We start from the raw sequence: 23,137 nt of genomic DNA, 5'->3' as shown, positions 1-23,137 counted from the left end.
GGGTAGCTAAAGAGAGGGAGTAAATGCAGTCGTTTGATTGCAAATATGCAGAGGCAGTCGAAAAGAGGACACACAAAAGGCTGTTGTATAAACACCTGTCTCCGGATTACATCTTCAAACTAAGGGCAACCATGGCATTCATGGCAGATAGGGAGAAGCATTCATCCATGTATATGGCTAATAGTCTAGCTAGCAACATTTTCAGATATTATACGTATAAAATTTTGGCCGAAACTATTTTTCATTGCAAGTTAACCTGTTAGGGCTAGGGGGCAGTATTTACACGGCCGGATAAAAAACGTACCCGATTTAATCTGGTTACTACTCCTGCCCAGTAACTAGAATATGCATATAATTATTGGCTTTGGATAGAAAACACCCTAAAGTTTCTAAAATTGTTTGAATGGTGTCTGTGAGTATAACAGAACTCATATGGCAGGCAAAAACCTGAGAAGATTCCATACAGGAAGTGACCTGTCTGACAAGTTCTTGTTCATCTTGGCTCTTTTTATTGAAGACTGAGGATCTTTGCTGTAACGTGACACTTCCTACGGCTCTCATAGGCTCTCAGAACCCGGGAAAAAGCTGAATGATATCGAGGCAGCCCCAGGCTGAAACACATTAGCGCGTTTGGAAAGTGGCCAATCAGAGGACCATTAGACTAAGGCTCGTGCACGAGGGGATCCCATGCTTTTACTTTCTCTCTCGTTGAATGTAAACAGGCTTTGCCGGTCGGAATATTATCGCTTTTTTACGAGAAAAATCACATAAAAATTGATTTTAAACAGCAGTTGACATGCTTCGAAGTACGGTAATGGAATATTTAGACATTTTTTGTCACGAAATGCGCCGTGCTCGTAACCCTTATTTACCCTTTCGGAGAGTGTCTTGAACGCACGAACAAAACGCCGCTGTTTGGATATAACAATGGATTATTTGGGACCAAACCAACATTTGTTATTGAAGTAGAAGTCCTGAGAGTGCATTCTGACGAAGAACACCAAAGGTAATCAAACTTTTCTAATAGTAAATCGGAGTTTGGTGAAGGCTAAACTTGCTGGGTGTCTAAATAGCTAGCCCTGTGATGCCGGGCTATCTACTTAGAATATTGCAAAATGTGCTTTCACCAAAAAGCTATTTTAAAATGGGACATATCGAGTGCATAGAAGAGTTCTGTATCTATAATTCTTAAAATAATTGTTATGCTTTTTGTGAACGTTTATCGTGAGTAATTTAGTAAATTGTTAGTAAATTCACCGGAAGTTTGCGGGGGGTATGCTAGTTCTGAACGTCACATGCTAATGTAAAAAGCTGTTTTTTGATATAAATATGAACTTGATTGAACAAAACATGCATGTATTGTATAACATAATGTCCTAGGTGTGTCATCTGATGAAGATCATCAAAGGTTAGTGCTGCATTTAGCTGTCTTCTGGGTTTTTGTGACATTATATGCTAGCTTGAAAAATGGGTGTCTGATTATTTCTGGCTGGGTACTCTGCTGACATAATCTAATGTTTTGCTTTCGTTGTAAAGCCTTTTTGAAATCGGACAGTGTGGTTAAATTAACGAGAGTCTTGTCTTTAAAATGCTGTAAAATAGTCATATGTTTGAGAAATTGAAGTAATAGCATTTCTAAGGTATTTGAATAACGCGCCATAGGATTCCACTGGCTGTTACGTAGGTGGAACGATTTGGTGCCACCTACCCTAGAGAGGTTAAAACTGACTGTTAGCAGGGAACTCTGGGAAAAAATTGCTCTAACTGGGAAAAATAAACTGTCATCCAACTGTGACGACCCTCCCACTCTGTCCGTATTCTCTCTCTTTGTTCTTGTTTCCTTATTAGGATGCCGGTGGGCGGAGTTGGAAGGGTCGTCAGCTAAATGGGAAGCACCTGGGCCCGGCTGTGTCCCAGGATAAATAGACTTCTTCCACAGTCATTGGGGAGACTCTCTCCACGCAGACACCTTGTTGTTTTTGGTTGTGCTAGTTGTGGTATCTAATAAATATATATTTTTGAAACTCCTTGTCTCCACGTTGTCTCCCTTTTGTTGCGAACTCTGAGCCGGTTCGTAACAAGTGGGGGCTCATCCGGGATCTTGAACTTGTGTTTGGGAGAAAACGTGGAGGTATGTTAAATTCTGTAGGTGCTTTGTTTGAGTTTGGTGCTCAGTACTGGTTGCCATTGTTTGTTTGGTTTGTGTGCTGTGTTGGAGAGAGTACATTGGTTAGTTTCCAGGCCCCTGTCTAGCCTGGAAACGCTTGTTCTACTCGCTGTTGGGACATCGGTCTGAGGAGGTGAGTACAATCAGCTGTGTACCTTGGTGGGAGATTTGGATAGGGTAGTGAAACGTACTACCCGGAGCTATAGCCTTTTCCCCCTGATAGGCTTAGCGACGTGTTTAATTTTTGGAATATGTTGGGCATTGTTAATGTTTGTTTATTTTTGTGTGGTGTCTGTGGACTGAGCAGTTGTCTCGGGGGCACATCCGTGGCTTGGTGGAATCTACCAGTGTGCTGGGGGGTTACTTCCTTGCCAGCGGGCTACAGTGCATAATTACACACCGCAAATCTGCATGAAGACTAGGGTTGAGTTTTTGTAGGGTTTGGGGAAGCTCCATATCACCACGCGCTCTCACCACTGGTGTACCCCAGGGCTCTGTTCTAGGCCCTCTCCTATTCTCGCTATACACCAAGTCCCTTGGCTCTGTCATATCCTCACATGGTCTCTCCTATCATTGCCATGCAGACGACACACAATTAATCTTCTCCTTTCCCCCTTCTGATAACCAGGCGGCGAATCGCATCTCTGCATGTCTGGCAGACATATCAGTGTGGATGACGGATCACCACCTCAAGCTGAACCTCGGCAAGACGGAGCTGCTCTTCCTCCCGGGGAAGGACTGCCCGTTCCATGATCTCGCCATCACGGTTGACAACTCCCTTGTGTCCTCCTCCCAGAGTGCTAAGAACCTTGGCGTGATCCTGGACAACACCCTGTCGTTCTCCACTAACATCAAGGCGGTGACCCGATCCTGTAGGTTCATGCTCTACAACATTCGCAGAGTACGACCCTGCCTCACACAGGAAGCGGCGCAGGTCCTAATCCAGGCACTTGTCATCTCCCGTCTGGACTACTGCAACTCGCTGTTGGCTGGGCTCCCTGCCTGTGCCATTAAACCCCTACAACTCATCCAGAACGCTGCAGCCCGTCTGGTGTTCAACCTTCCCAAGTTCTCTCACGTCACCCCGCTCCTCCGCTCTCTCCACTGGCTTCCAGTTGAAGCTCGCATCCGCTACAAGACCATGGTGCTTGCCTACGGAGCTGTGAGGGGAACGGCACCTCCGTACCTTCAGGCTCTGATCAGGCCCTACACCCAAACAAGGGCACTGCGTTCATCCACCTCTGGCCTGCTCGCCTCCCTACCTCTGAGGATGCACAGTTCCCGCTCAGCCCAGTCAAAACTGTTCGCTGCTCTGGCACCCCAATGGTGGAACAAGCTCCCTCACGATGCCAGGACAGCGGAATCAATCACCACCTTCCGGAGACACCTGAAACCCCACCTCTTTAAGGAATACCTGGGATAGGATAAAGTAATCCTTCTAACCCCCCCCCCTTAAAATATTTAGATGCACTATTGTAAAGTGGTTGTTCCACTGGATATCATAAGGTGAATGCACCAATTTGTAAGTCGCTCTGGATAAGAGCGTCTGCTAAATGACTTAAATGTAAAAAATTTAAAATATCTCATCTCTTTTCTGTGGTGCCTGGTGTGATTGTATTTTCTCTTGTTGTGGTCTGGTGTGCTCAGCAGAATCGTTGGAGTGACTATGAATCGTTGGAGTGACTATGAATCGTTGGGAGATATTTGCGTTTGTAGATGATACGGTCTCTTGTGTGCCCTGTTCCTGAGTGTTATGTGACTGACCATTGTTTGGTTTTGTCATGTTCTAACTTTCCTGTCTGTTCCCTCCTGGTCTTGTGTTCTTCTTTCCTCTTAAACGTTGCTTCCTGTGCGCAAAGGTTGCTGAGGTCTGGGGAGGAGGTTGGCTGGGGCAAGTGGAAGGTGAACATTTAACCTCTGTCAATTTGGGACGCGCAGAGGCCTGTGTCAATTTGGGAAGCAGTGGCTGGTATGTTGTTCCGGGGCCCTTGTTGGTCGCCGGTTTTATGGGGGGGTGTGTGACGACCCTCCCACTCTGTCTGCCGTAGTCTCTCTCTTTGTTCTTGTTTCCTTATTAGGATGCCGGTGGGCGGAGTTGGAAGGGTCGTCAGCTAAATGGGAAGCACCTGGGCCCGGCTGTGTCCCAGGATAAATAGACCTCTTCCACAGTTGGGGAGACTCTCTCCACGCAGACACCTTGTTGTTTTTGGTTGTGCTAGTTGTGGTATCTAATAAATATATATTTTTAACACTCCTTGTCTCCACGTTGTCTCCCTTTTGTTGCGAACTCTGAGCCGGTTCATAACACAACTCGGGAACCAACTTTTCGACCTGAAGATCAGTGGCGTCATGATTTGACCTCGTATTTTTCCAAGTTCCTAGTTGTCTTGAAAGCATCATTAGGTTCACTGTTTAGCTAGCTATGTCTAAACAAGTCTAAACAAAATTACATGACCCATCAAGTTAGCTAGGTGTGTTTGAGGGTGATTACGATCATCTATTGTATCTCATGAGTATGTGTACATGTCTAGACAATAATAACCCATCCACTTTACATCTCTTTCTCCTCTTCAATGGCGGTTGGCATCCAATATGTTGTATTACCGACCCCCAACTGAACTATAGTATAGACCATTACACTTTGTGATGAGAAAGGGGAACTGGGATTATTTTTATCTATAAAAAAGAAATATTTTTATTACACTACCAACTAACCCTATACTCATTAAAACCCATCACCTTATTCCACTACTTTAACCCTATCTGATCCTATCCCAGGCCAATGTCTTGAGCAGACGAGACACTACCACACAACACACGCTGTAACTTTTCTGAAGTGAAATCTCGTACCCCCAAGTACTCTACAGCTGCCACCACAACATATTTTCTGAGATTTACGTTCCATTTCTGCGGTACATTTGATAACCATTGCCATGAACGCTAAGAAGCCAACCTTAAGCATATATCACTCATTGGCCTATCCTTCTTTGCTGGCACAGATCTATTCACAGGGATCCTCTCAGAATCCCTCACCCTTGACCCATCCTCCTCTACTTTCTTCAAGGTCTCAGCATACGACACCTTCTGCACTACTCTGACTGTAGACACATCAACCTGCCTCTCTCGCACCAGCCACAAGTGTATCCCCCAAAAACGACATAATCCTCTATCCCATGCCCTCCTGCACACTTTCCAGATCTTGGAATCTCCGGGACACTACCATTCAACACACAGACCTGTAACTCGTCTGCAGTATAATCTCATAAACCAAAGTACTTCTCTGCAGCTGGCATCACACCACCTTTTCTGTGAATGATGTTCAATTTCTGCAGTACAGTTGGTAACCATGGCATTGAATGCTAAAAAGCCAATCTTACTGAAGCACATTTCATTCGTAGGCCTATCACTTTGTACTGGCAAAAGACTTATACTACTCACCGGGAACCTCTTAGGATCCCTCACCCTTGACCCATCCTCTACTTTCTTCACTGCCTAAGCATACAACACCTTCTGTACAACTCTGACCATGGTAACCTCAACCTGCCTGTCTCGCACCGGACACTTCTGATACTCAGCAACATGGGCAGCACCCTATTCCCTACATAGCGCACTACTTTTGACCAGAGCCCTATGGTGAACTGTATATGGAGTAGTGCACTGTATAGGGAGTAGGATACCATTTGGTATGCACATAGCTCTGTTAAGAACCTATTTCAGGCCTGGTCTGTGCTGCGCTCTCTCTCTGTAAGAGAAGAGATAGGGAAATCATGGCCGACATGACTTTGGCAAGTTGTACCAGCTTTTTAGCGAAGAACAGATGCGTGTCTAATGAACGGGCGACTCTCTCATCAATAATGTACTGTTTTTCCACCTGCTAGCAAATTAATGAGAAATAGAGAGCCGTTTAGGGTGCGGGGTCTTGGGTGACATAAACCCTCCAATAATGGCCATATGAATAGCATGGCAGATCGTCAGAGGGAAAACACAGGGCGGAATTAGGGAGGTTTAATTGCAACATAATTAGGCCAATGCAACGCTGATAGGACTTTCCAAGCTGGCATCTGGCTGAGCTGCCAGTTAAGGTAAATGTTCACCAGACCAAATACATGGAGAGACCAATCAGACCATGAAACAGGAGTGGGAAATAGATCAATATGTGATTAGCCAATAGTTCTTCATAGAGTTAATTTCAATGAATGGATTTTAATTTCACTTTAAAATCTAATTTGATCTTTTTAGAAAGTGATTACCTGGCGAGGGGATATTTGGCGAGGGCATGAACTGAAGTTGTCCGAATTTCTTCCACACTGTATATCTCCATTAATATATTATTAACATCTAAATTTCCGGTAGAAATGGACCATCATTTCCTGCTTGAAAGCAAACCACAATATCCAGAATTCATAGTGATTTCAGGATGTTGTACCACCCCAGTCGAGATAGTTCCAGTTGAGAATGAGAGTCAACAGGTAGCTAATGTTACTTACTGGACCAGCCACTCGTTCATAGAACATCAGCTTGCGAATAACTATTTAACAACTGTAAAGTTTATTCATGGTATGGTGTTCAGTACCTGGATGTAAAAACTTCAAGCAAACGCAGGCTGCTGAGGTAACATTTCATTGGTTACTTTGCAAGCTAACGATAGCTACATTAGGTTTCGTTAGCTACAGCCTGCCGGACCCTATCTAACTGTTAGCTAGAGAACTACTGCAAGTGACTGGCCTATGTGTTCTATTTACAGAGTCCAATCCCATCAACATCTGCAGCACCAGGAACTAGTCTAAATCACCTTTGACTGCACAATGCTGGCAAGAGCCAAAGTGTATAGTCTATGAGTCCAAGGTCATGGAGCTCATGAAGTTCTGCCAGACCAGCTGAAGAACATTCAGGACCCTGCCTAAAACATTCAGCCAACATAATATCCACATTCAGTTAGACTGATGTTGTAGGTGTCATGCCTGCGCCCGCTCCCCCTCTCTGGCGCTCAAGAGCGCCGGTCGGCCCATCAATCCGTACACCTGTCACCATTGTTACGCGCGTATCAGCGTATCATTGGACTCATCTGGACTCCATCACTTATTGATTGCCTCCCCTATATCTGTCTATTCCTCAGTTTCCTCCCCATGTCAGCATTGTCATATTGTTCCCCCTGTCTGCTGTTCTTTTGTTATTTATTAAATATTCACTCCCTGTACTTGCTTCTCGCCTTCCAGTGTCTGTCCTTACAGAATGCTGATACCCCAATTTGAAGCATCAGGGAGTTTTTTTGTTTTTTGTTGGTGACGTTGGGTCCGGGTGCCACTGCCGAAGGAACCGGGGGTGTCTCAGCTGGCTCGCTAGGCTTCCATGCTTTAGCTGGCTTGAGAGGTTTTCTTGCATCGGCCAGCTCGTCAGGCTCCCACGCCTCGGCCGGCTCGTCGAGCTCCCACGCCTCGGCCGCCCCGTCAGGTTCGCCCAGGTGGGATGCCGGGTGGTGCCCCTAAGGGGGGGGGGGGGAAATTCTGTCACGCCTGCTCCCGCTCCCCCTCTCTGGCGCTCAAGCGCACCAGGCGGCCCATCATACTGGGCATTTTATACTATGCTACTGTAAGGACAGATGCTGGGTGTTGAGAAGCAAGTACAGGGTCTGAATATTTAATAAATAACCGTCAAGAAACAAAACAAGGACAGCGTCTGGACAGAGGGAACAAAAACGACATTAATGCTGACACGGAGATGAAACTGAGGAATAGACAGATACTTGTCACCTGTCACCATCTTTACGCGCATCAGCGCTTCATTGGACTCACCTCGACTCCATCACTTATTGATTGCCTCCCCTATATCTGTCTATTCCTCAGTTTCATCTCTGTGTCAGCATTAATGTTGTTTTTGTTCCCCCTGTCCAGACGCTGTTTTTGTTTTGTTTCATGTCGGGTATTTATTAAATATTCACTCCTTGTACTTGCTTCTCGTCTCGTGACAAGTGACTAAATGATTCCAGCTGCATCAGAAAGCAATAAAGTGTTGACTTCAACTTCTGGATCAATTCATCGTGGTTTTCATGAAATGGATTTGGAAGTAACTAGCTATCTTACTCACAGAGGTAAGTTTACACAGCAGTATGTAGGAACAGTTATGGCAATGTTTGACATTGATAAAAAATATACTGCTAATGCCTATAATAAATACTACGGTTCTACAAAAGGAATACTTGCATATGGTGTGTTTGGTGGGTGCAGTGAGGTGCATTCACTTTGATACAAGGGGAGTTGTTTGGTATGGAACCTTTCACATCTCCTCTTGAGACAAATTGCTTGAATGGCCCCAACACCACACAGGTATTGATACTCAAAGACTAATATCCCACTGGGCACAGACTTCAATTCAACATCTATTCCACGTAATTTAATAGATTACGTGGAAACAACTTTGATTCAATCAGTTTGTGCCCAGTGGAATGAGCCATAAACCCAAAGTTATTCCTTTAGTCTTCGTTACCATCATCAAAACAGTTCTTCAGTTTTGCTCGTAATGAGATGCACTGTGGCTAGCTATAACTTCAGGCTACAGTACATAACTTTAGGCTACAGTACATTTTGGGTATAGCAAACAAAGCTAACTAGCTTGGCCTTTAGTGGTACTAGCAAGCCCCGTTAAGTCCGAATCGATCACAAAATTATACTGTATTGAACAACACTGCCTTGTGTAAAAAGAGAGCTTATAATGCTAGCTAGCTACCGCCAGCAAAATAACTTGCTCATTTGTCATTTGCCTTCCTGGTCCAGCTGGTCTAGGCTGCCTCTGACAGTTGTTCTTGGAGGTTCTGAATAATGTCTCCAGCACCCCTCTATCCATATGTGCGTCAAAACTTTGATGTTCTGTCACACACACACGATCCATGGGGTCTGCACTGACCCTCTCCAGTAAGAACTGTTCGTGATTGAATTTGTTGCAGCACAGACATTTCTCATCTGTCGGCATGGCTGCACAGCATCCGCATAGGCAGCACTATTCGGAGTCTGACCATGGCTCCCCATCGCTGCTTGCTGGTCTCGCTAGTCTTGTTCTCGCTGTCTCAAGTCCTCTTCAGTGTATTCCGGGCTGAAATGAATAGGGCTGTATGGGACATACGGTTTCGTCGTCCAGCTCTTCTTGGAAAGAGGAATCATTAGCAGCCATTGTAATTTTTTAGCAATCTCGGAGAGACAGTGCATGATAACATAGCTCCCGTGAACCTGTGAAACTAATACCGACCCCGTTTTGATATGCCTGCCTTCGAGGGTGGGAACACAATTGGAAAAGGAAGTTGGACTCCGGTCAGACTGTAGTCTTTACAAGGCCTGGGAAAATAAGTCAACCTAGATACGTTGCAATGTCGTGGCAGATAGCAATGACTCTATTGAACAAGGACAACCATGGCTCTATTGTCCAATGGTTCTATTTAACAAGGACAACCATATCTGCTCACTTCTAGCGTGATCGTGCAATTGGTGAAACACAAAGTCCACAATAATTGCTACAAAACATGACTCCATTCATTTTTCAGTCTCCCACCACAAAAATAAAAAAAATACCTCTATGGTACATAATTATGTTTGAAACAGCTCTCGTCAGTCATAACTATGTAGGGAGACTGGAAAAACACCCCAAATAGTGTCTCGTGATGAAGTTTCCCTTTAAACTGGAGACAGAGTAACTCATAATTAGAATTAAACACAGTTTCTGTATTCAAGGGGACAGGGCAGTGATGATGAGAGGGAGGGAATGAGAAAGGGAAAAGGAGAGAGAGAAGTTATTAGAAAGACAGAAGGGGGAAAGGGAGAGAGAGCAGAAGAGGTATGAAAGAGAGAAGAGGAGGGAGGGAATGGAAAGGTAATGAGAGAAAGGGCAGAGGGCGGGAGGGATAGATAGAGAGAAAAGGAAAGAGGGAGAGAGATAGGGAGAGGGGGAGGAAAACGAGAGAGAAACTGGGTTGAACTAAGTAAACTAATTATGTTTTATTGGAGGAGAGAACGAGAGCGTGACAGAGAGAAAATAAAAGTCAGAGGGAGATCAAAACCTGGCCTGCCATAATGTGTTCTTGTCCCCCTAGGGAGGGTGTTTAACCAGATCTGATCCTGACTGGATCTCAATGGGTTTTTCATGTTTCTACACAACCTTGGATTGCACGGACATGGCACATATCGGATCACAGCATGTGTAGAATAGTTGGTGGGTTGGTGTGTGTAAGTGAAAGTGCAAAATGGTGGGCCTGAATAGCATTCTAATTCTAATTTGAAGCTCAGATGGTAGAGCATGAGGCTCTACCTCATGCGTTCGATTCCTGGACCACCCTTATGTAAAATGTAGGCACGCATGACAGGAAGTCGCTTTGAATACAAGCGTCTGCTAAATTAAATGTATTTTTATATTATATTATTGACTAGAGAGGGGAACCAACCAATCGACTCTGAGGACAGTCTGAGGACAAACAATATAATTTGCATGGATCAGACAATAGGCCATTTTGATATGTTCTTACACAATGACCTTACAAACTATATACTGTATGCAATCCTATCACCACTGTGCTCATGTTGCTATTCTCTGATTATAACTGGTGAATGGAAGTATTTCATTCACTATTTCAATCAACTTAGTTGTCAGATCACAAAAGACCATTCTTAATAATAAACAAGCCTGGTGAGAAGATGGTATACCAGTAGAACTGAACAGAGGGCAAAATTATGAAGCTTTTGACAGTTACCACTGTACATTTAGTCAGCAAATTGAATCAGTAATGTGAATATCCTCTGAGAAACGCTAGAGGATGCTGAGTGTTACATTTTCCAGGCAGAGATGTAAATTAGATGAATCCATTCATTGATTAATTGATTTCTTCTTAGAACAACTGGGATATTGTCATCTAGTGCATTTTGTAACTAACATCACTGTTTCAATCCTTTGTGATGCCATGTTAGATCCTCCTCCAGTCACATAAAGAACAGAGTGTGACTTTAAAAAGTGGTCAAAGGTCAAATAGAAGAGTGGTTGTTGAGGGGCAACCAAGTAAACAACCATGTAACCACTGCCATGTGGTTACATGAAAGGGAGAAATGTTCACCCTGTCACGCCCTGATCTGTTTCACCTGTCCTTGTGCTTGTCTCCACCCCCCTCCAGGTGTCGCCCATCTTCCCCACTGATACTCTGGTTATTTATACCTGTGTTTTCTGTCTGTCTGTGCCAGTTCGTCTTGTTTGTTCAAGCCTACCAGCGGTTTGTGTCCCAGCGCCTGCTTTTTCCAGTCTCTCTTTTCTCACCCTCCTGGTTTGGACCCTCGCCTGTCCTGACTCCGAGCCCGCCTGCCTGACCACTCTGCCTGCCGTCCTGTACCTTTGCCCCTACTTTGGATTGCCGACCTCTGCCTGACCTGACCCCTGGGCTTGTCTGCCGTCCTGTACCTTGGCCCACTACTCTGGATTATCGACCCCTGCCTGCCTTGACCTGTCGTTTGCCTGCCCGTTGTTACAATGAACATTGTTACTTCTACACAATCTGCACTTGGAACTTACCTGAAACATAATACACCCAGCGAGTTATTTCTAGAACCTTTGAGACTGTGAAAGGTTATTTATAGAACCATTATCCATTAAGGTTCTATAAAGAACCATTAAGGGTTCTAAACAGCACCAAAACGGGTTGTAACCATAGCAGAGCTTTTTTTTTAATAGTTCTTAAAACCTCTACAGGATCGCTGTCCAGCATCCCCCCCCATGGGATAGTTAAGCTAATGTGATTAGCCTGAGTAAGTAAAATGAACATTTCCCAGGACATAGACACATCTGATATGGGCAGAAAGCTTAAATTCTTGTTAATCTAACTGCACTGTCCAATTTACAGTAGCTATTACAGTGAAAGAATACCATGCTATTGTTTGAGGAGAGTGCAAAATTATGAATTTAAATGTATTAATAAACCAAATAGTCAATCCTCGGATTTTGTGTTAAATGTCTACAACAAAGCTTTCTTAGTGTCCAACAAGCTTTCTCTACCCTTAACCTTGTTCTGAACACCTCCAAAACAAAGGTCATGTGGTTTGGTAAGAAGAATGCCCCTCTCCCCACAGGTGTGATTACTACCTCTTAGAGTTTAGAGCTTGAGGTAGTCACCTCATACAAGTACTTATGTATGGCTAGACGGTACACTGTCCTTCTCTCAGCACATATCAAAGCTGCAGGCTAAAGTTAAATCTAGACTTGGTTTTCTCTATCGTAATCGCTCCTCTTTCACCCTAGCTGCCAAACTAACCCTGATTTAGATGACCATCCTACCCATGCTAGATTACAGAGACATCATTTATAGATCGCAGGTAAGGGTGCTCTCGAGAGGCTAGATGTTCTTTACCATTCGGCCATCAGATTTGCCACCAATGCTCCTTATAGGACACATCGCTGCACTCTATACTCCTCTGTAAACTGGTCATCTCTGTATACCCGTCGCAAGACCCACTGGTTAATGCTTATTTATAAAACCCTCTTAGGCCTCACTCCCCCATCTGAGATATCTACTGCGGCCCTCATCGTCCACATACAACATCCGTTCTGCCACTAACATTCTGTTAAAGATCCCCAAAGCAATCTAGAAAAAAGAAACGCACACCTATAAAGGCGAGGTGCTGGCTAGCGGAGCAGAACACTAGAAAATAAAGGAAAGCCGCACACTCTAAGAGCTCAGATGCAAAAATTTTAATAACCAACGTTTCGACAGCTAAGCTGTCTTCATCAGGGTATCATCACAAACACTGAGAGATGAGTCATTTATATAGTGTCAAGAGACACACAGGTGTTTGTAATCATGGCCAAGTATGGCCTAATATCATTGGTTAACTGAAATATTAAAAAAATGGTATACAAGGAACATACAAAAAGACAAACAAATGGATAACATATGATCATAGCATTTGTAGTCTAAAAAGTATCTAACAAACAATTACAATGGCAAAATCACAATAATCACAAGAATGGCTTCAGATCAAAGTCTATGTTGAGACCGAAGGGAGCAAGTGTCTTTAAAGATCCCCAAAGCACACACATCCCTGGGTTGCTCGTCTTTTCAGTTTGCTGCAGCTAGCAACTGGAACGAGCTGCAACAAACACTCAAACTGGACAGTTTTATATCAATCTCTTCATTCAAAGACTCAATCATGACACTCTTACTGACAGTTGTGGCTGCTTTGCGTGATGTATTGTTGTCTCTACCTTCTTGCCCTTTGTGCTGTTGTCTGTGCCTAATAATGTTTGTACCATGTTTTGTGCTGCTATCATGTTGTGTTACTACCATGCTGTTGTCATGTTGTGTTGCTGCCTTGCTATGTTGTTATCTTAGGTCTCTCTTTATGTAGTGTTGTGTTGTCTCTTTTGTTAATCCCAGCCCCTGTCACCGCAGTAGACCTTTTGCCTTTTGGTAGGCCGTCATTGTAAATAAGAATTTCTTCTTAACTGACTTGCCTGGTTAAATAAATAAAGGCACATTTGTATAGTCTTTTGCCCAAATGTGCCTTTTGAAAAGATATGTGATTGTTCATTGGATCAATCTAAAACTATGCAAATACACTGCTGCCATCGAGTGGCCAAAACCTAAATTGTGCCTTTGCTAGAATAATACATTATGGCCTTTCTCTTGCATTTCAAAGATGGTACAAAAAAAACACAAAAGAACGCATGTTTTTTTCATTGTATTATCTTTTACCAGATCTAATGTGTTATATTCTCCTACATTACTTTCACATTTCCACAAACTTCAAAGTGTTATCAAGAATATGCATATCCTTGCTTCAGATCCTGAGCTCCAGGCAGTTAGATTTGGGTATGTCATTTTAGGCAAAAATTGAAAAAAAGGTCAGATCCTTAAAACTTCTTCGGGATAGGGGGTGGTATTTTCATGTCCGGATGAAAAGCATGCCCAAAGTAAACTGCCTGTTTCTCAGGCCCAGAAGCTAGGATATGCATGCAATTAGTAGATTTGGATAGAAAACACTCTGAAGTTTCTAAAACTGTTAGAATAATGTCTGTGAGTATAACAGAACTGATTTGGCAGGCAAAACCCCGAGCACAATCAATCCAGGGAAACGTTTTTTTGAGCTCATTGTGTTTTCCACTAGGTTTCATTGGGAATCCTGATTTATAAAGGGCCCAGGTTGCAGTTCATATGGCTTCCACTAGATGTCAACAGTCTTTAGAAATTGGTTGATGTTTTTCTTTTGAGGAATGAAGAAGTACGGCTGTAAATTGTTCGTGTCACTGTGAAGGGCTGAAGTCTTTTATTGCGTGTACACAGGAGCGCCCTCCGTGGTATTTTTCTTCGGTATTGAAAACAGATTATCCCATCTTAAATTTTATAGATTATTTACATTTTAGGATACCCGAGGAAGGATTTGGAACGTTGTTTGAAATGTTTGGACCAAGTTTACAGGTAACTTTGTAGGCATGTTGGGCATGTTGGGCGAGTTGAAACCGGTGTATTTCTGAATCAAACGCGCCAAATAAATGGACATTTTTGGGACATAAAGAAGGACATTATCGAACAAAAGGACCATTTGTGATGTTTCTGGGACATTTTGGCGTACCAACAGAAGAAGATCTTCAAAGGTAAGGCATATATTATATGGCTATTTCTGACTTTCGTGTCGCAACTCCCTGGCTGTAAATGATTTTTTTATGCATTTGTGTGCTAGACGCTGTCCTCAGATAATCGCATGGTTTCCTTAGGTTGTAAAGCCTTTTTGAAATCTGACACCTTGGCTGGATTAACAACAAGTTAAGCTTTATTTTGATGTATTGCACTTGTGATTTCATGAAAGTTTAATATTTATAGTAATTTAATTTGAATTTGGCGCTCTGCCATTTCACCGGATGTTGGCCAGGTGGGACGCTACCGTCCCACTGATCTGCAAGACGTTTTTAAGGGGATAAGGAAAGGGTTCTTTATAGAACCATAAAGGTTCCATTTAAAACTGTATGAGCATAGCTCTTATAGAACCTTATTTGGCACGGAACCACCTGTTTTATTGTGTAGCAACATATAGTAATTTGATCCAGCTTTGCTCTGGTGCATATATTATCTGATATAAAAAGAAAACGGTTAACCTGACTGATACAACTTCATCATGGTCAAACACAGAGACATACAGTATACCAAACTGATAATACCATAGACAGTTTTAGACACCTATTGATCCACTTCACTCAGATCAACTCAGATGGGAATAGGGAAAAACCAACAGTGTGCTTACTGCTACAGCCATCAAAGACAGCTTGGAAGAAGCATCCAACAAGCTTAGATTGCTTTGGTCTCACAGTCGAAGAAAATCATGTGCACAGATCCTGTAATATGGCTGCTAAAAATCCCTCCTATTCCCATCTGAGTTTCTGCTTTCAAGGTTGGATAAAACACAAAATAGATTAACCCTACCAGTTTTAAATCATTCATATAAAGAACCACCGTGATAGCATTTTCCCCTCTAAGCAATGCAAGGATACCGTTCTATCAGCATTCAGCATACAAACCAACCAACAAACCAACCAATCCCCTTTTGAATTTGTTTCTGGATGAATTCAGATGCATTGCGAAGGTAAAGAAGGGCGACCTTGCACTGGGGCTTGTAATATAGTATTCCAATATCTACCTACTGTAGGCGACCCGCTGGGGATGAGGTAACAGCAGCTCTCTGTCTCTCTCTCTCCTTCCTTTCTCAAACTGAAGTCACCAGCAAGGGAATTCAGTAAAAAACGAAGAAAAAAAAAGGGATCTGGTTCCTGCGCTACTGCTGCTGCTGAAACGAAACCTGCCTTTGATGTTCTCTATGCACAGTCCTGTGGGGAATCCAACCCTCTCTCTCCCTCTCCACAATGAGCATCTGAGCACCACAACACAGCAGCCCACTGTGTACGGCCGGAATACAGGCTCGAAATAACAGTGGAGATACTAAGGAATCCTACAATCAATACAGTGTCCATATCAGGCAAATGTGTCAAAAGTCCAGTACTCACCATCTCTCCTGTTGACTTTGGCAAAGCCGGGTCCATGGCTGTTGGATAACTGTGATGAGCTTCTGAAGGAGGACTGGGGCAGGCTGGACACCAGTGGGCCATCACAGCTGTCTGTCAAGCAAACAGGAAAACACAAAGGACAGGGTTAGGCTTTACAATCACAGGTGATCTCTGAACTATTAGTAACGTTATTATTAGTGCAGTATTTCCAAATTATTCAGAGATGTAGTCTAAAACATCACAATTTGATCACCATGTCAACCACCACTTAACACGCTGTTACTGCTCTCTGTCAGCAGCAATACTATGCACCAATGACACCATTGAAGTGATGTCACAGGATGCAAATATGCTAATAATAACTAAAATCGCTAGAGTGCAGATCACATTGTTATGTTCCGACACCTTCACAAATGTGTGCATGAGTACCGTCTCACTGGTCACACCACGTCATTTCAATGTGGAAACGTGGGTAATATTTGTTTGAGATGTTGATCAATGAGATTTCAACCTTTATTCAAGCACTCAAAAAGACAGCCAGATGTTTGTTGAATTCTCAATGTGTTATCATTATGCTTTCAACGATCTAAAAGCACAAGCAAATTCCAATGGGAAAACAATGTCTGATTTGGGATTTAGGGCTCGATTCGCCAAAATTCTGCGCTATAGCTCGCTTGAAATGTAAAGGTAATTTCCGATTGAGCTGACATATGTAGTGTTTGCAATGAATGCGGTCTCCACAAATGTGGGAACGTTGCCTTTAAATTTCAATCGCGCTATAGCGCTGAACTTTGGTGATACGGATTGAATCGAGCCCTTAGTTTTCATATAAATGTGCCATCACTGCACTTTCAACCATTTAAAAGCACAAGTTCAAATGGGAATACAATGCCAGATATGTTGGATTTATACAACAACTAAATGTGTTATCATTGTGCTTCATCTAATAGCACAACAACAAAAAAACTGGATTGCAGTTGAGATTAAATTAAAGTACATAGTGCAAGTGATCAACGTTGTTCGAAATTCTGTACAGATTATTATAGCAATTGTGAAGATCTCAAAAGACCTGCGAACTTTGCATGCTATCTCGAACATGCACACTTTCTATGATTACATAAGAAGACATTTACAGTATACTTAAAGTAACCTCAACATGTGGCCATGGATGTGTTTCTCATGTTAAGGTTGAATAAATACTTTTACATTTGTTTGAAAGATAGCCTTAACTTTAGGCTATTTACTGTATTAGATAAGTAATATTAAATAGTGTTTGGTTGACAACCAGATATCAGCATTTAAAGGAGATGTATCTAATGATCCACTGGCTTAACCTGGAGTTGTGCATAAAGGGTGTGACCTTTGAGTTAAACTCCTAGGTATAACATTGGATGGTCAATTATCATGGTCAAGTCATATTGGCAAAGTTGTTGTGAAGATGGGGAGAGGTATGTCTGTTATAAAAAGATGTTCTGCGTTTTTGACAACTGCACTAGTTGTTCAGGCTCTGTCTCTGGTCTTGTCCCATCTTGATTACTGTCCGGTAATATGGTCAAGTGCAGCAAAGGAAGACCTAGCAAAGAAGCAGCTGCATCAAAACAAAGCAGCACGCCCTGACCTTTACAGCACATACAGAACAACATCAACAACGTGAATGCCAGTCTTTCCTGGTTGAGGATTGACAGGCGATTAACTGCTTCTCTTTACCTTAAAAAACAAATTAAACTACATCTCATGGAACGGCGGGGACTGTGAAGGGACACAAACACACAGAGACACAAACATACACAATTTTTTTGTTGTATTATTTGTATTTTATATTTGTGTGACTGTCCTTGTCTATCAGTCTATCAATGTTTTGTTACTTGTCATGTTTTGTGTTTTTGGTGTACCCCAGGAAGAGCAGCCAGTGCTTCTGCTAAAGCTAATGGGGATCCAAATAAACAAATAAACCCGATTTATTTCATTTTTATTTTTGGTTCAATTGGAGACCTGAATCCAACATATAATTTGTTAACTTGTCGACAAGTTAAAAGGTTATTTGCTATATTGCAAAAGTGATATTGAATTGTGTTTGATTGTCAAAGCTACAAAATATCAACATTTGAAGGAGATGTGTCTTTTGTGCTACTGACTTAGTCTGGTTTAAATTCCATTTTTTCCTACAAATTAAGGATATATATGTTGGATTCATGTCTAAGTTAAAGAATAGGACAAAATCTAATCAAACTTTATTTAAAGTGCATTTAAAGTATGGTTTGATTTAGTCCTTTTCTTTAACTCAGATATTTGGTTGAGAAGGAGACGTGAATCCAACATATTAATTATTCACGTGCAAACTTTGGAATCAGAGGCAGAGGCTTACGCACATCCACCATCCCCGTCCACAACGGCGTGGCGTAGCAAAACCGAAACCTACTTGAAAGTAACACCGCTCACTGTTTCCCCTAGTGGCTGGTATCCATGTCATCTCACGTCATCCTCAGACATGGATGGACATCGAATACTGACTTGAATCATGGGTGAACTGGCTGGCACATGCAAACGCACATACACATGCGAATACACCAGAGGAGGCTGGTAGGAGGAAGGGCTCATTGTGGAATGGAATCAATGGAACTGAGTCAAATCAAATCAAATTGTATTTGTCACATGCGCTGAATACAAAAGGTATTGTAAGGTAAAAAAAAAGGTACTGTAAGGTAAAAACCTGACAGTGAAATGATTACTTACAAGCCCTTATTAACCAACAATGCAGTTTTCAGAAAAATACCTAAAAAAATAAGATATAAAAGTAACAAATAATTAAAGAGCACCAGTAAAGTAACAAGGTCCTGGATGGCAGGAAGCTTGGCCCCAGTGATGTACTGGGCCATACGCACTACCCTCTGTAGTGCCTTGTGGTCGGAGGCCGAGCAGTTGCCATACCAGGCAGCTCTGGACGATGCAGCTGTAGAACCTTTGAGGATCTGAGGACCCATGCCAAATCTTTTCAGTCTCCTGAGGGGGAATAGGTTTTGTCGTGCCCTCTTCACAACTGTCTTGGTGTGTTTGGACTTAACGTTAGCTAGCTAGCTAACAAGCTAGAAACAAACCAAAACATTGTTTAGAAAGTTGCTTTTAGTTGCCTGGTTTTCTAGATTGACATATACTAAATTCATTTTTAAACAGTTTATTGGTGTTCAAATACACCAGTTATGCTATTTTGGACCGTCAGGCTGCTGTTATTATGCAATCTGTTGTTTATGTGTTTATACTTCTTCATAACGACAATGATGTCACTGCAACAACTCTATACAGACATGTCGATAGACGTAGTATACATCAATCTTTAGTCTTGAAAACTGGTTGTTTAGTACACTACTGTACTCACTCTGTTTAGCACATGGCCTCACATGTGAATCCTTAAAGAGATGGGTGGGGCTAAGGCTTAAGAGGGTGTGAACAATGTGTAGACAAAGAAGAAGAGCATTTTCTGAAAAGTTGGGTTACAAGTTTATCAACTGTAGTGTATGATATACCATTTTCTAGCTCTGGGTCTCTACTTTAATCCAATGTAAAAAACACAATTTCAAACGTTGTTACATAAGTCAGATTCGAGCTGGTCGGTCACAAATATGTAGAATCGCAGGAAATTAGCTATAAAACGGCAACAAAAAAAGTTTTGTACAGCAAACGTATTTGTTTACCTTAATGTACGTACTTATTAAATGATAGTTTTTAAACCCGATGCTTAGTTAATGTGAGTTAATGTGTAGCGGCTAATTGTACAGCTAATAGTCTACGTATTTGTACATTGATTGAGGTGTGAAGCTACAGCAACCAATGTGATAATGGCTGAGGTAAGTTTTGCTTGTTTTTGCTGTTCTCCAAATAGCATTTTAGATGATGACATTTCAACTAGATAATGCTATAAAAACCAGCTTGCCGAACCTCTTATCAGTAGTGCACACATACTCTCCTCATGACCAAACTACATCCTCTGTCTCTCAATGACAGGATTAGGGTTGTTTGTTGAGTGTTCAGTGTGAAAAGCTTTTCAATTATAGTGTTTTAGAGTGGGAAATGGGAAAGTGCACTCCAAAAACAGAGCAGAGGAGCAAAAGCTAAGTTGATAATCACTAATGAGAGTTCTCGTTGAAAACTACTTGACCGAAAGAGCAGAGCGTTTGAAAACACAAGAGCCATTTATCGGCGTTCTGAGTTTGGCATTTCAGTGCCGGTACCCACGTCTCTGACTGACTCTGATCAGTCGTGCACAGACATCCGTTGTGCGGAGGCAGAAATTGGAGGTAAATGCTGAATATCTGGTTGTTCGCATCCACTGAACCTTGATGGAAAACTCACCTTTCCTTGTGCTAGAGCCACCTTCGCAAAAATAGGCCTTTACTGTAGCTACTGCACCTCATTCCTTCAGCTAGCTCTATCCCAAAACAACACTTCAACACCAAGGTAATGTTTTATTTCGTCTTAGAAACACAATATATGTCATAATTAGCTGGATTCTCTATAACGCTTCGCTACATAATACTACTATAGCTTAGATATTGGGTGCGTCCCAATATGGCAGCCTATTCCCTATATGGTGCGCTATGGGCGCTGGTCAAAAGTCGTATAGGGAACAGAGTGCCAGTTGGGATGCAGTCATTACCTCGTTCAAAGGAGTACTTCTCAGGGAGTGTCAGTGGCCTCAGAACCCACCAGAAGTGTTTAATCAGTATTGATAAATGACTGATCCTTGGCAGGAGCTCCAGCCGATAGAGTGAGACAGGCTACTGTCCATCTACTGTGTCCCATTTCACATTTTGCTGAAATAACAATCTGCCCACAGTCCAGATGATGGAAGTGGAGAGTGACTACTGATGAAGATGATGCATCACCTTCACAAGCAACAAATATAAATACAGTATGGATAAGAAACCATACCCTGGGCAAGGCACTGGACTGAACCCCACGACTCCAAGAGTTCAGTCATATTCACTGTATGTATTTTGGATATGTAAAACAATTCAGACCATGATGCATTCAGCAGACATACACCCTAATTAGGGCCAATAAAATGCTTGTTTGTGGAATGGAACTATGTCATGGAACACTAATAATTCAAACTAAACTGCAGTACTCTGTTTTTCCGTTCTATTCTGTACAACTTGGTTCCACTCTATTTTGACCCATGGGGCCTATAGTCTCAGTCTCCAGACAGATTGAAGAGCAGAACGGTAACTACACACCCAACCTAATGTGCTATCTCAGGGATATTCAACCTGGAGTCCGCTGACCCCTACTGCAGGGGGTCCGCAATTATTATTTTTATTTCTCTTAAAGTACATTTTTCCACAAATGTTTTTATAAATATCGCTAGCAACAACAGAAAATGAATTTGAATTACACTGACCAAAAATATAAACGCAATATGTAAAGTGCTTGTCCCATGCTTCATGGGCTGAAATAAAAGATCCCATAAATTTTCCATATACACAAAAAGCTTATTTTTGCAAACTTTTTTTAACATCCCTGTTAGTGAGCATTTATCCTTTGCCAAGATAATCCATCCACCTGACAGGTGTGGCATACGAAGAAGCCAATTAACAGCATGATCATTACACAGGTGCACCTTGTGCTGGGAACAATAAAAGGCCACTCTAAAATGTGCAGTTCTGTCACACACCACAATGCCACAGATGTTTCAAGTTTTGAGGGAGGGTGAAATTGGTATGCTGACTGCAAGAATGTCCACCAGAGCTGTTGCCAGATAATTTTCTGTTCATTCCTCTACCTTAAGTCGCCTCCAACGTCGTTTTAGAGAATATGTTCAACTAGCCTCAAAACAGCAGACCAAGTGTACGGCGTTGTGTGTGCAAGCAGTTCGCTGATGTCAAAGTTGTCAAACAGAGTGCCTTATGGTGGTGGTGGGGTTATGGTATGGGCAGGCATAAGCTACGGACAACAAACAATTGCCTTTTATCGATGGCAATTTGACTGCACAGAGATACCATGACGAGATCCTGAGGCCCGTTGTTGTGCCATTCATCCGCCGCCTTTACGGCCCCATCTCGCAAGGCTCTGTAGACAAATTCCTGGAAGCTGTAAGCCATGGAAGTTCTTCCATGGCCTGCATACTCGCCAGACGTGTCACCCATTGAGAATGTTTGGGATACTCTGGATCGACGCGTACGACAGTGTGTTCCAGGTCCCGTGAATATCCAGCAACTTCGCACAGCCATTGAAGAGGAGTGGGCCAACATTCCACAGGCCACAATTAACAGCTTCATCAACTCTATGCGAAAGACGTGTCGCGTTGCATGAGGCAAATGGTGGTCACACCAGATACTGAGTGGTTTTCTGATCCACACCTGTACTTTTTTTTAAAGGTATCTGTGACCAACATATGCACATCTGTATTCCCAGTCTTGTGAAATCCATAGATTAGGGCCTAATAAATGTATTTCAATTGATTGATTTTCTTATATGAACTGTAAGTTTATATTTTTGTTCAGTATACACACCAACAGTAGAAAGGAGGAGAATATCTTCTTATGATTTTATTTCTCAACTCCTAATATTGAGCAAATTACCCTAATTGGAGCTAAATACACTCACTGGAGTACTTGACATAGGCTTTGAAAAAGCACCCGTGAGTGCCAATCGCTGCAAGTGCCGCTGGCTGCTGTTAAGCTTTCTTGACTTGGACATACATTTTCCCAACACATGGCTAACTATCATAACTCAAGGCGAGACCCAGATGCAGACACAGGAGGCAGATGGTTGGAGTCTTAGATGTTTATTAATCCAAAGGGGTAGGCAAGAGAATGGTCGTGGACAGGCAAAAGGTCAAAACCAGATCAGATTCCAGGAGGTACAGAGTGGCAGGCAGGCAGAATGGTCGGGCAGGCGGGTACAGAGTCCAGAAACAGGCAAGGGTCAAAACCAGGAGGACTAGAAAAAGGAGAAATAGCA

The 23,137-nt window shown here is 42.5% G+C and overlaps 1 protein-coding gene across 3 annotated transcripts in view; it reads right to left on the bottom strand.

The window, feature by feature from the left end:
* The window catches only part of LOC115159181 (contactin-associated protein-like 4), a 187,202-nt gene that overhangs the window by 143,120 nt on the left and 20,945 nt on the right, over nt 1-23,137 (bottom strand). For all 3 annotated transcript variants that reach the window (XM_029708648.1, XM_029708649.1, XM_029708650.1), the window contains exon 2: nt 16,181-16,291. In XM_029708648.1, the coding sequence (XP_029564508.1) occupies nt 16,181-16,291 (111 nt within the window). The remainder of the gene's footprint in view (nt 1-16,180; nt 16,292-23,137) is intronic.

The sequence above is a fragment of the Salmo trutta genome, chromosome 23, assembly GCF_901001165.1.
Source record: "Salmo trutta chromosome 23, fSalTru1.1, whole genome shotgun sequence".
NCBI classification, from domain to species: domain Eukaryota; kingdom Metazoa; phylum Chordata; class Actinopteri; order Salmoniformes; family Salmonidae; genus Salmo; species Salmo trutta.
Note: the sequence above shows the minus strand (reverse complement) of the source record. Positions and strands in the feature narration are given on the sequence as shown.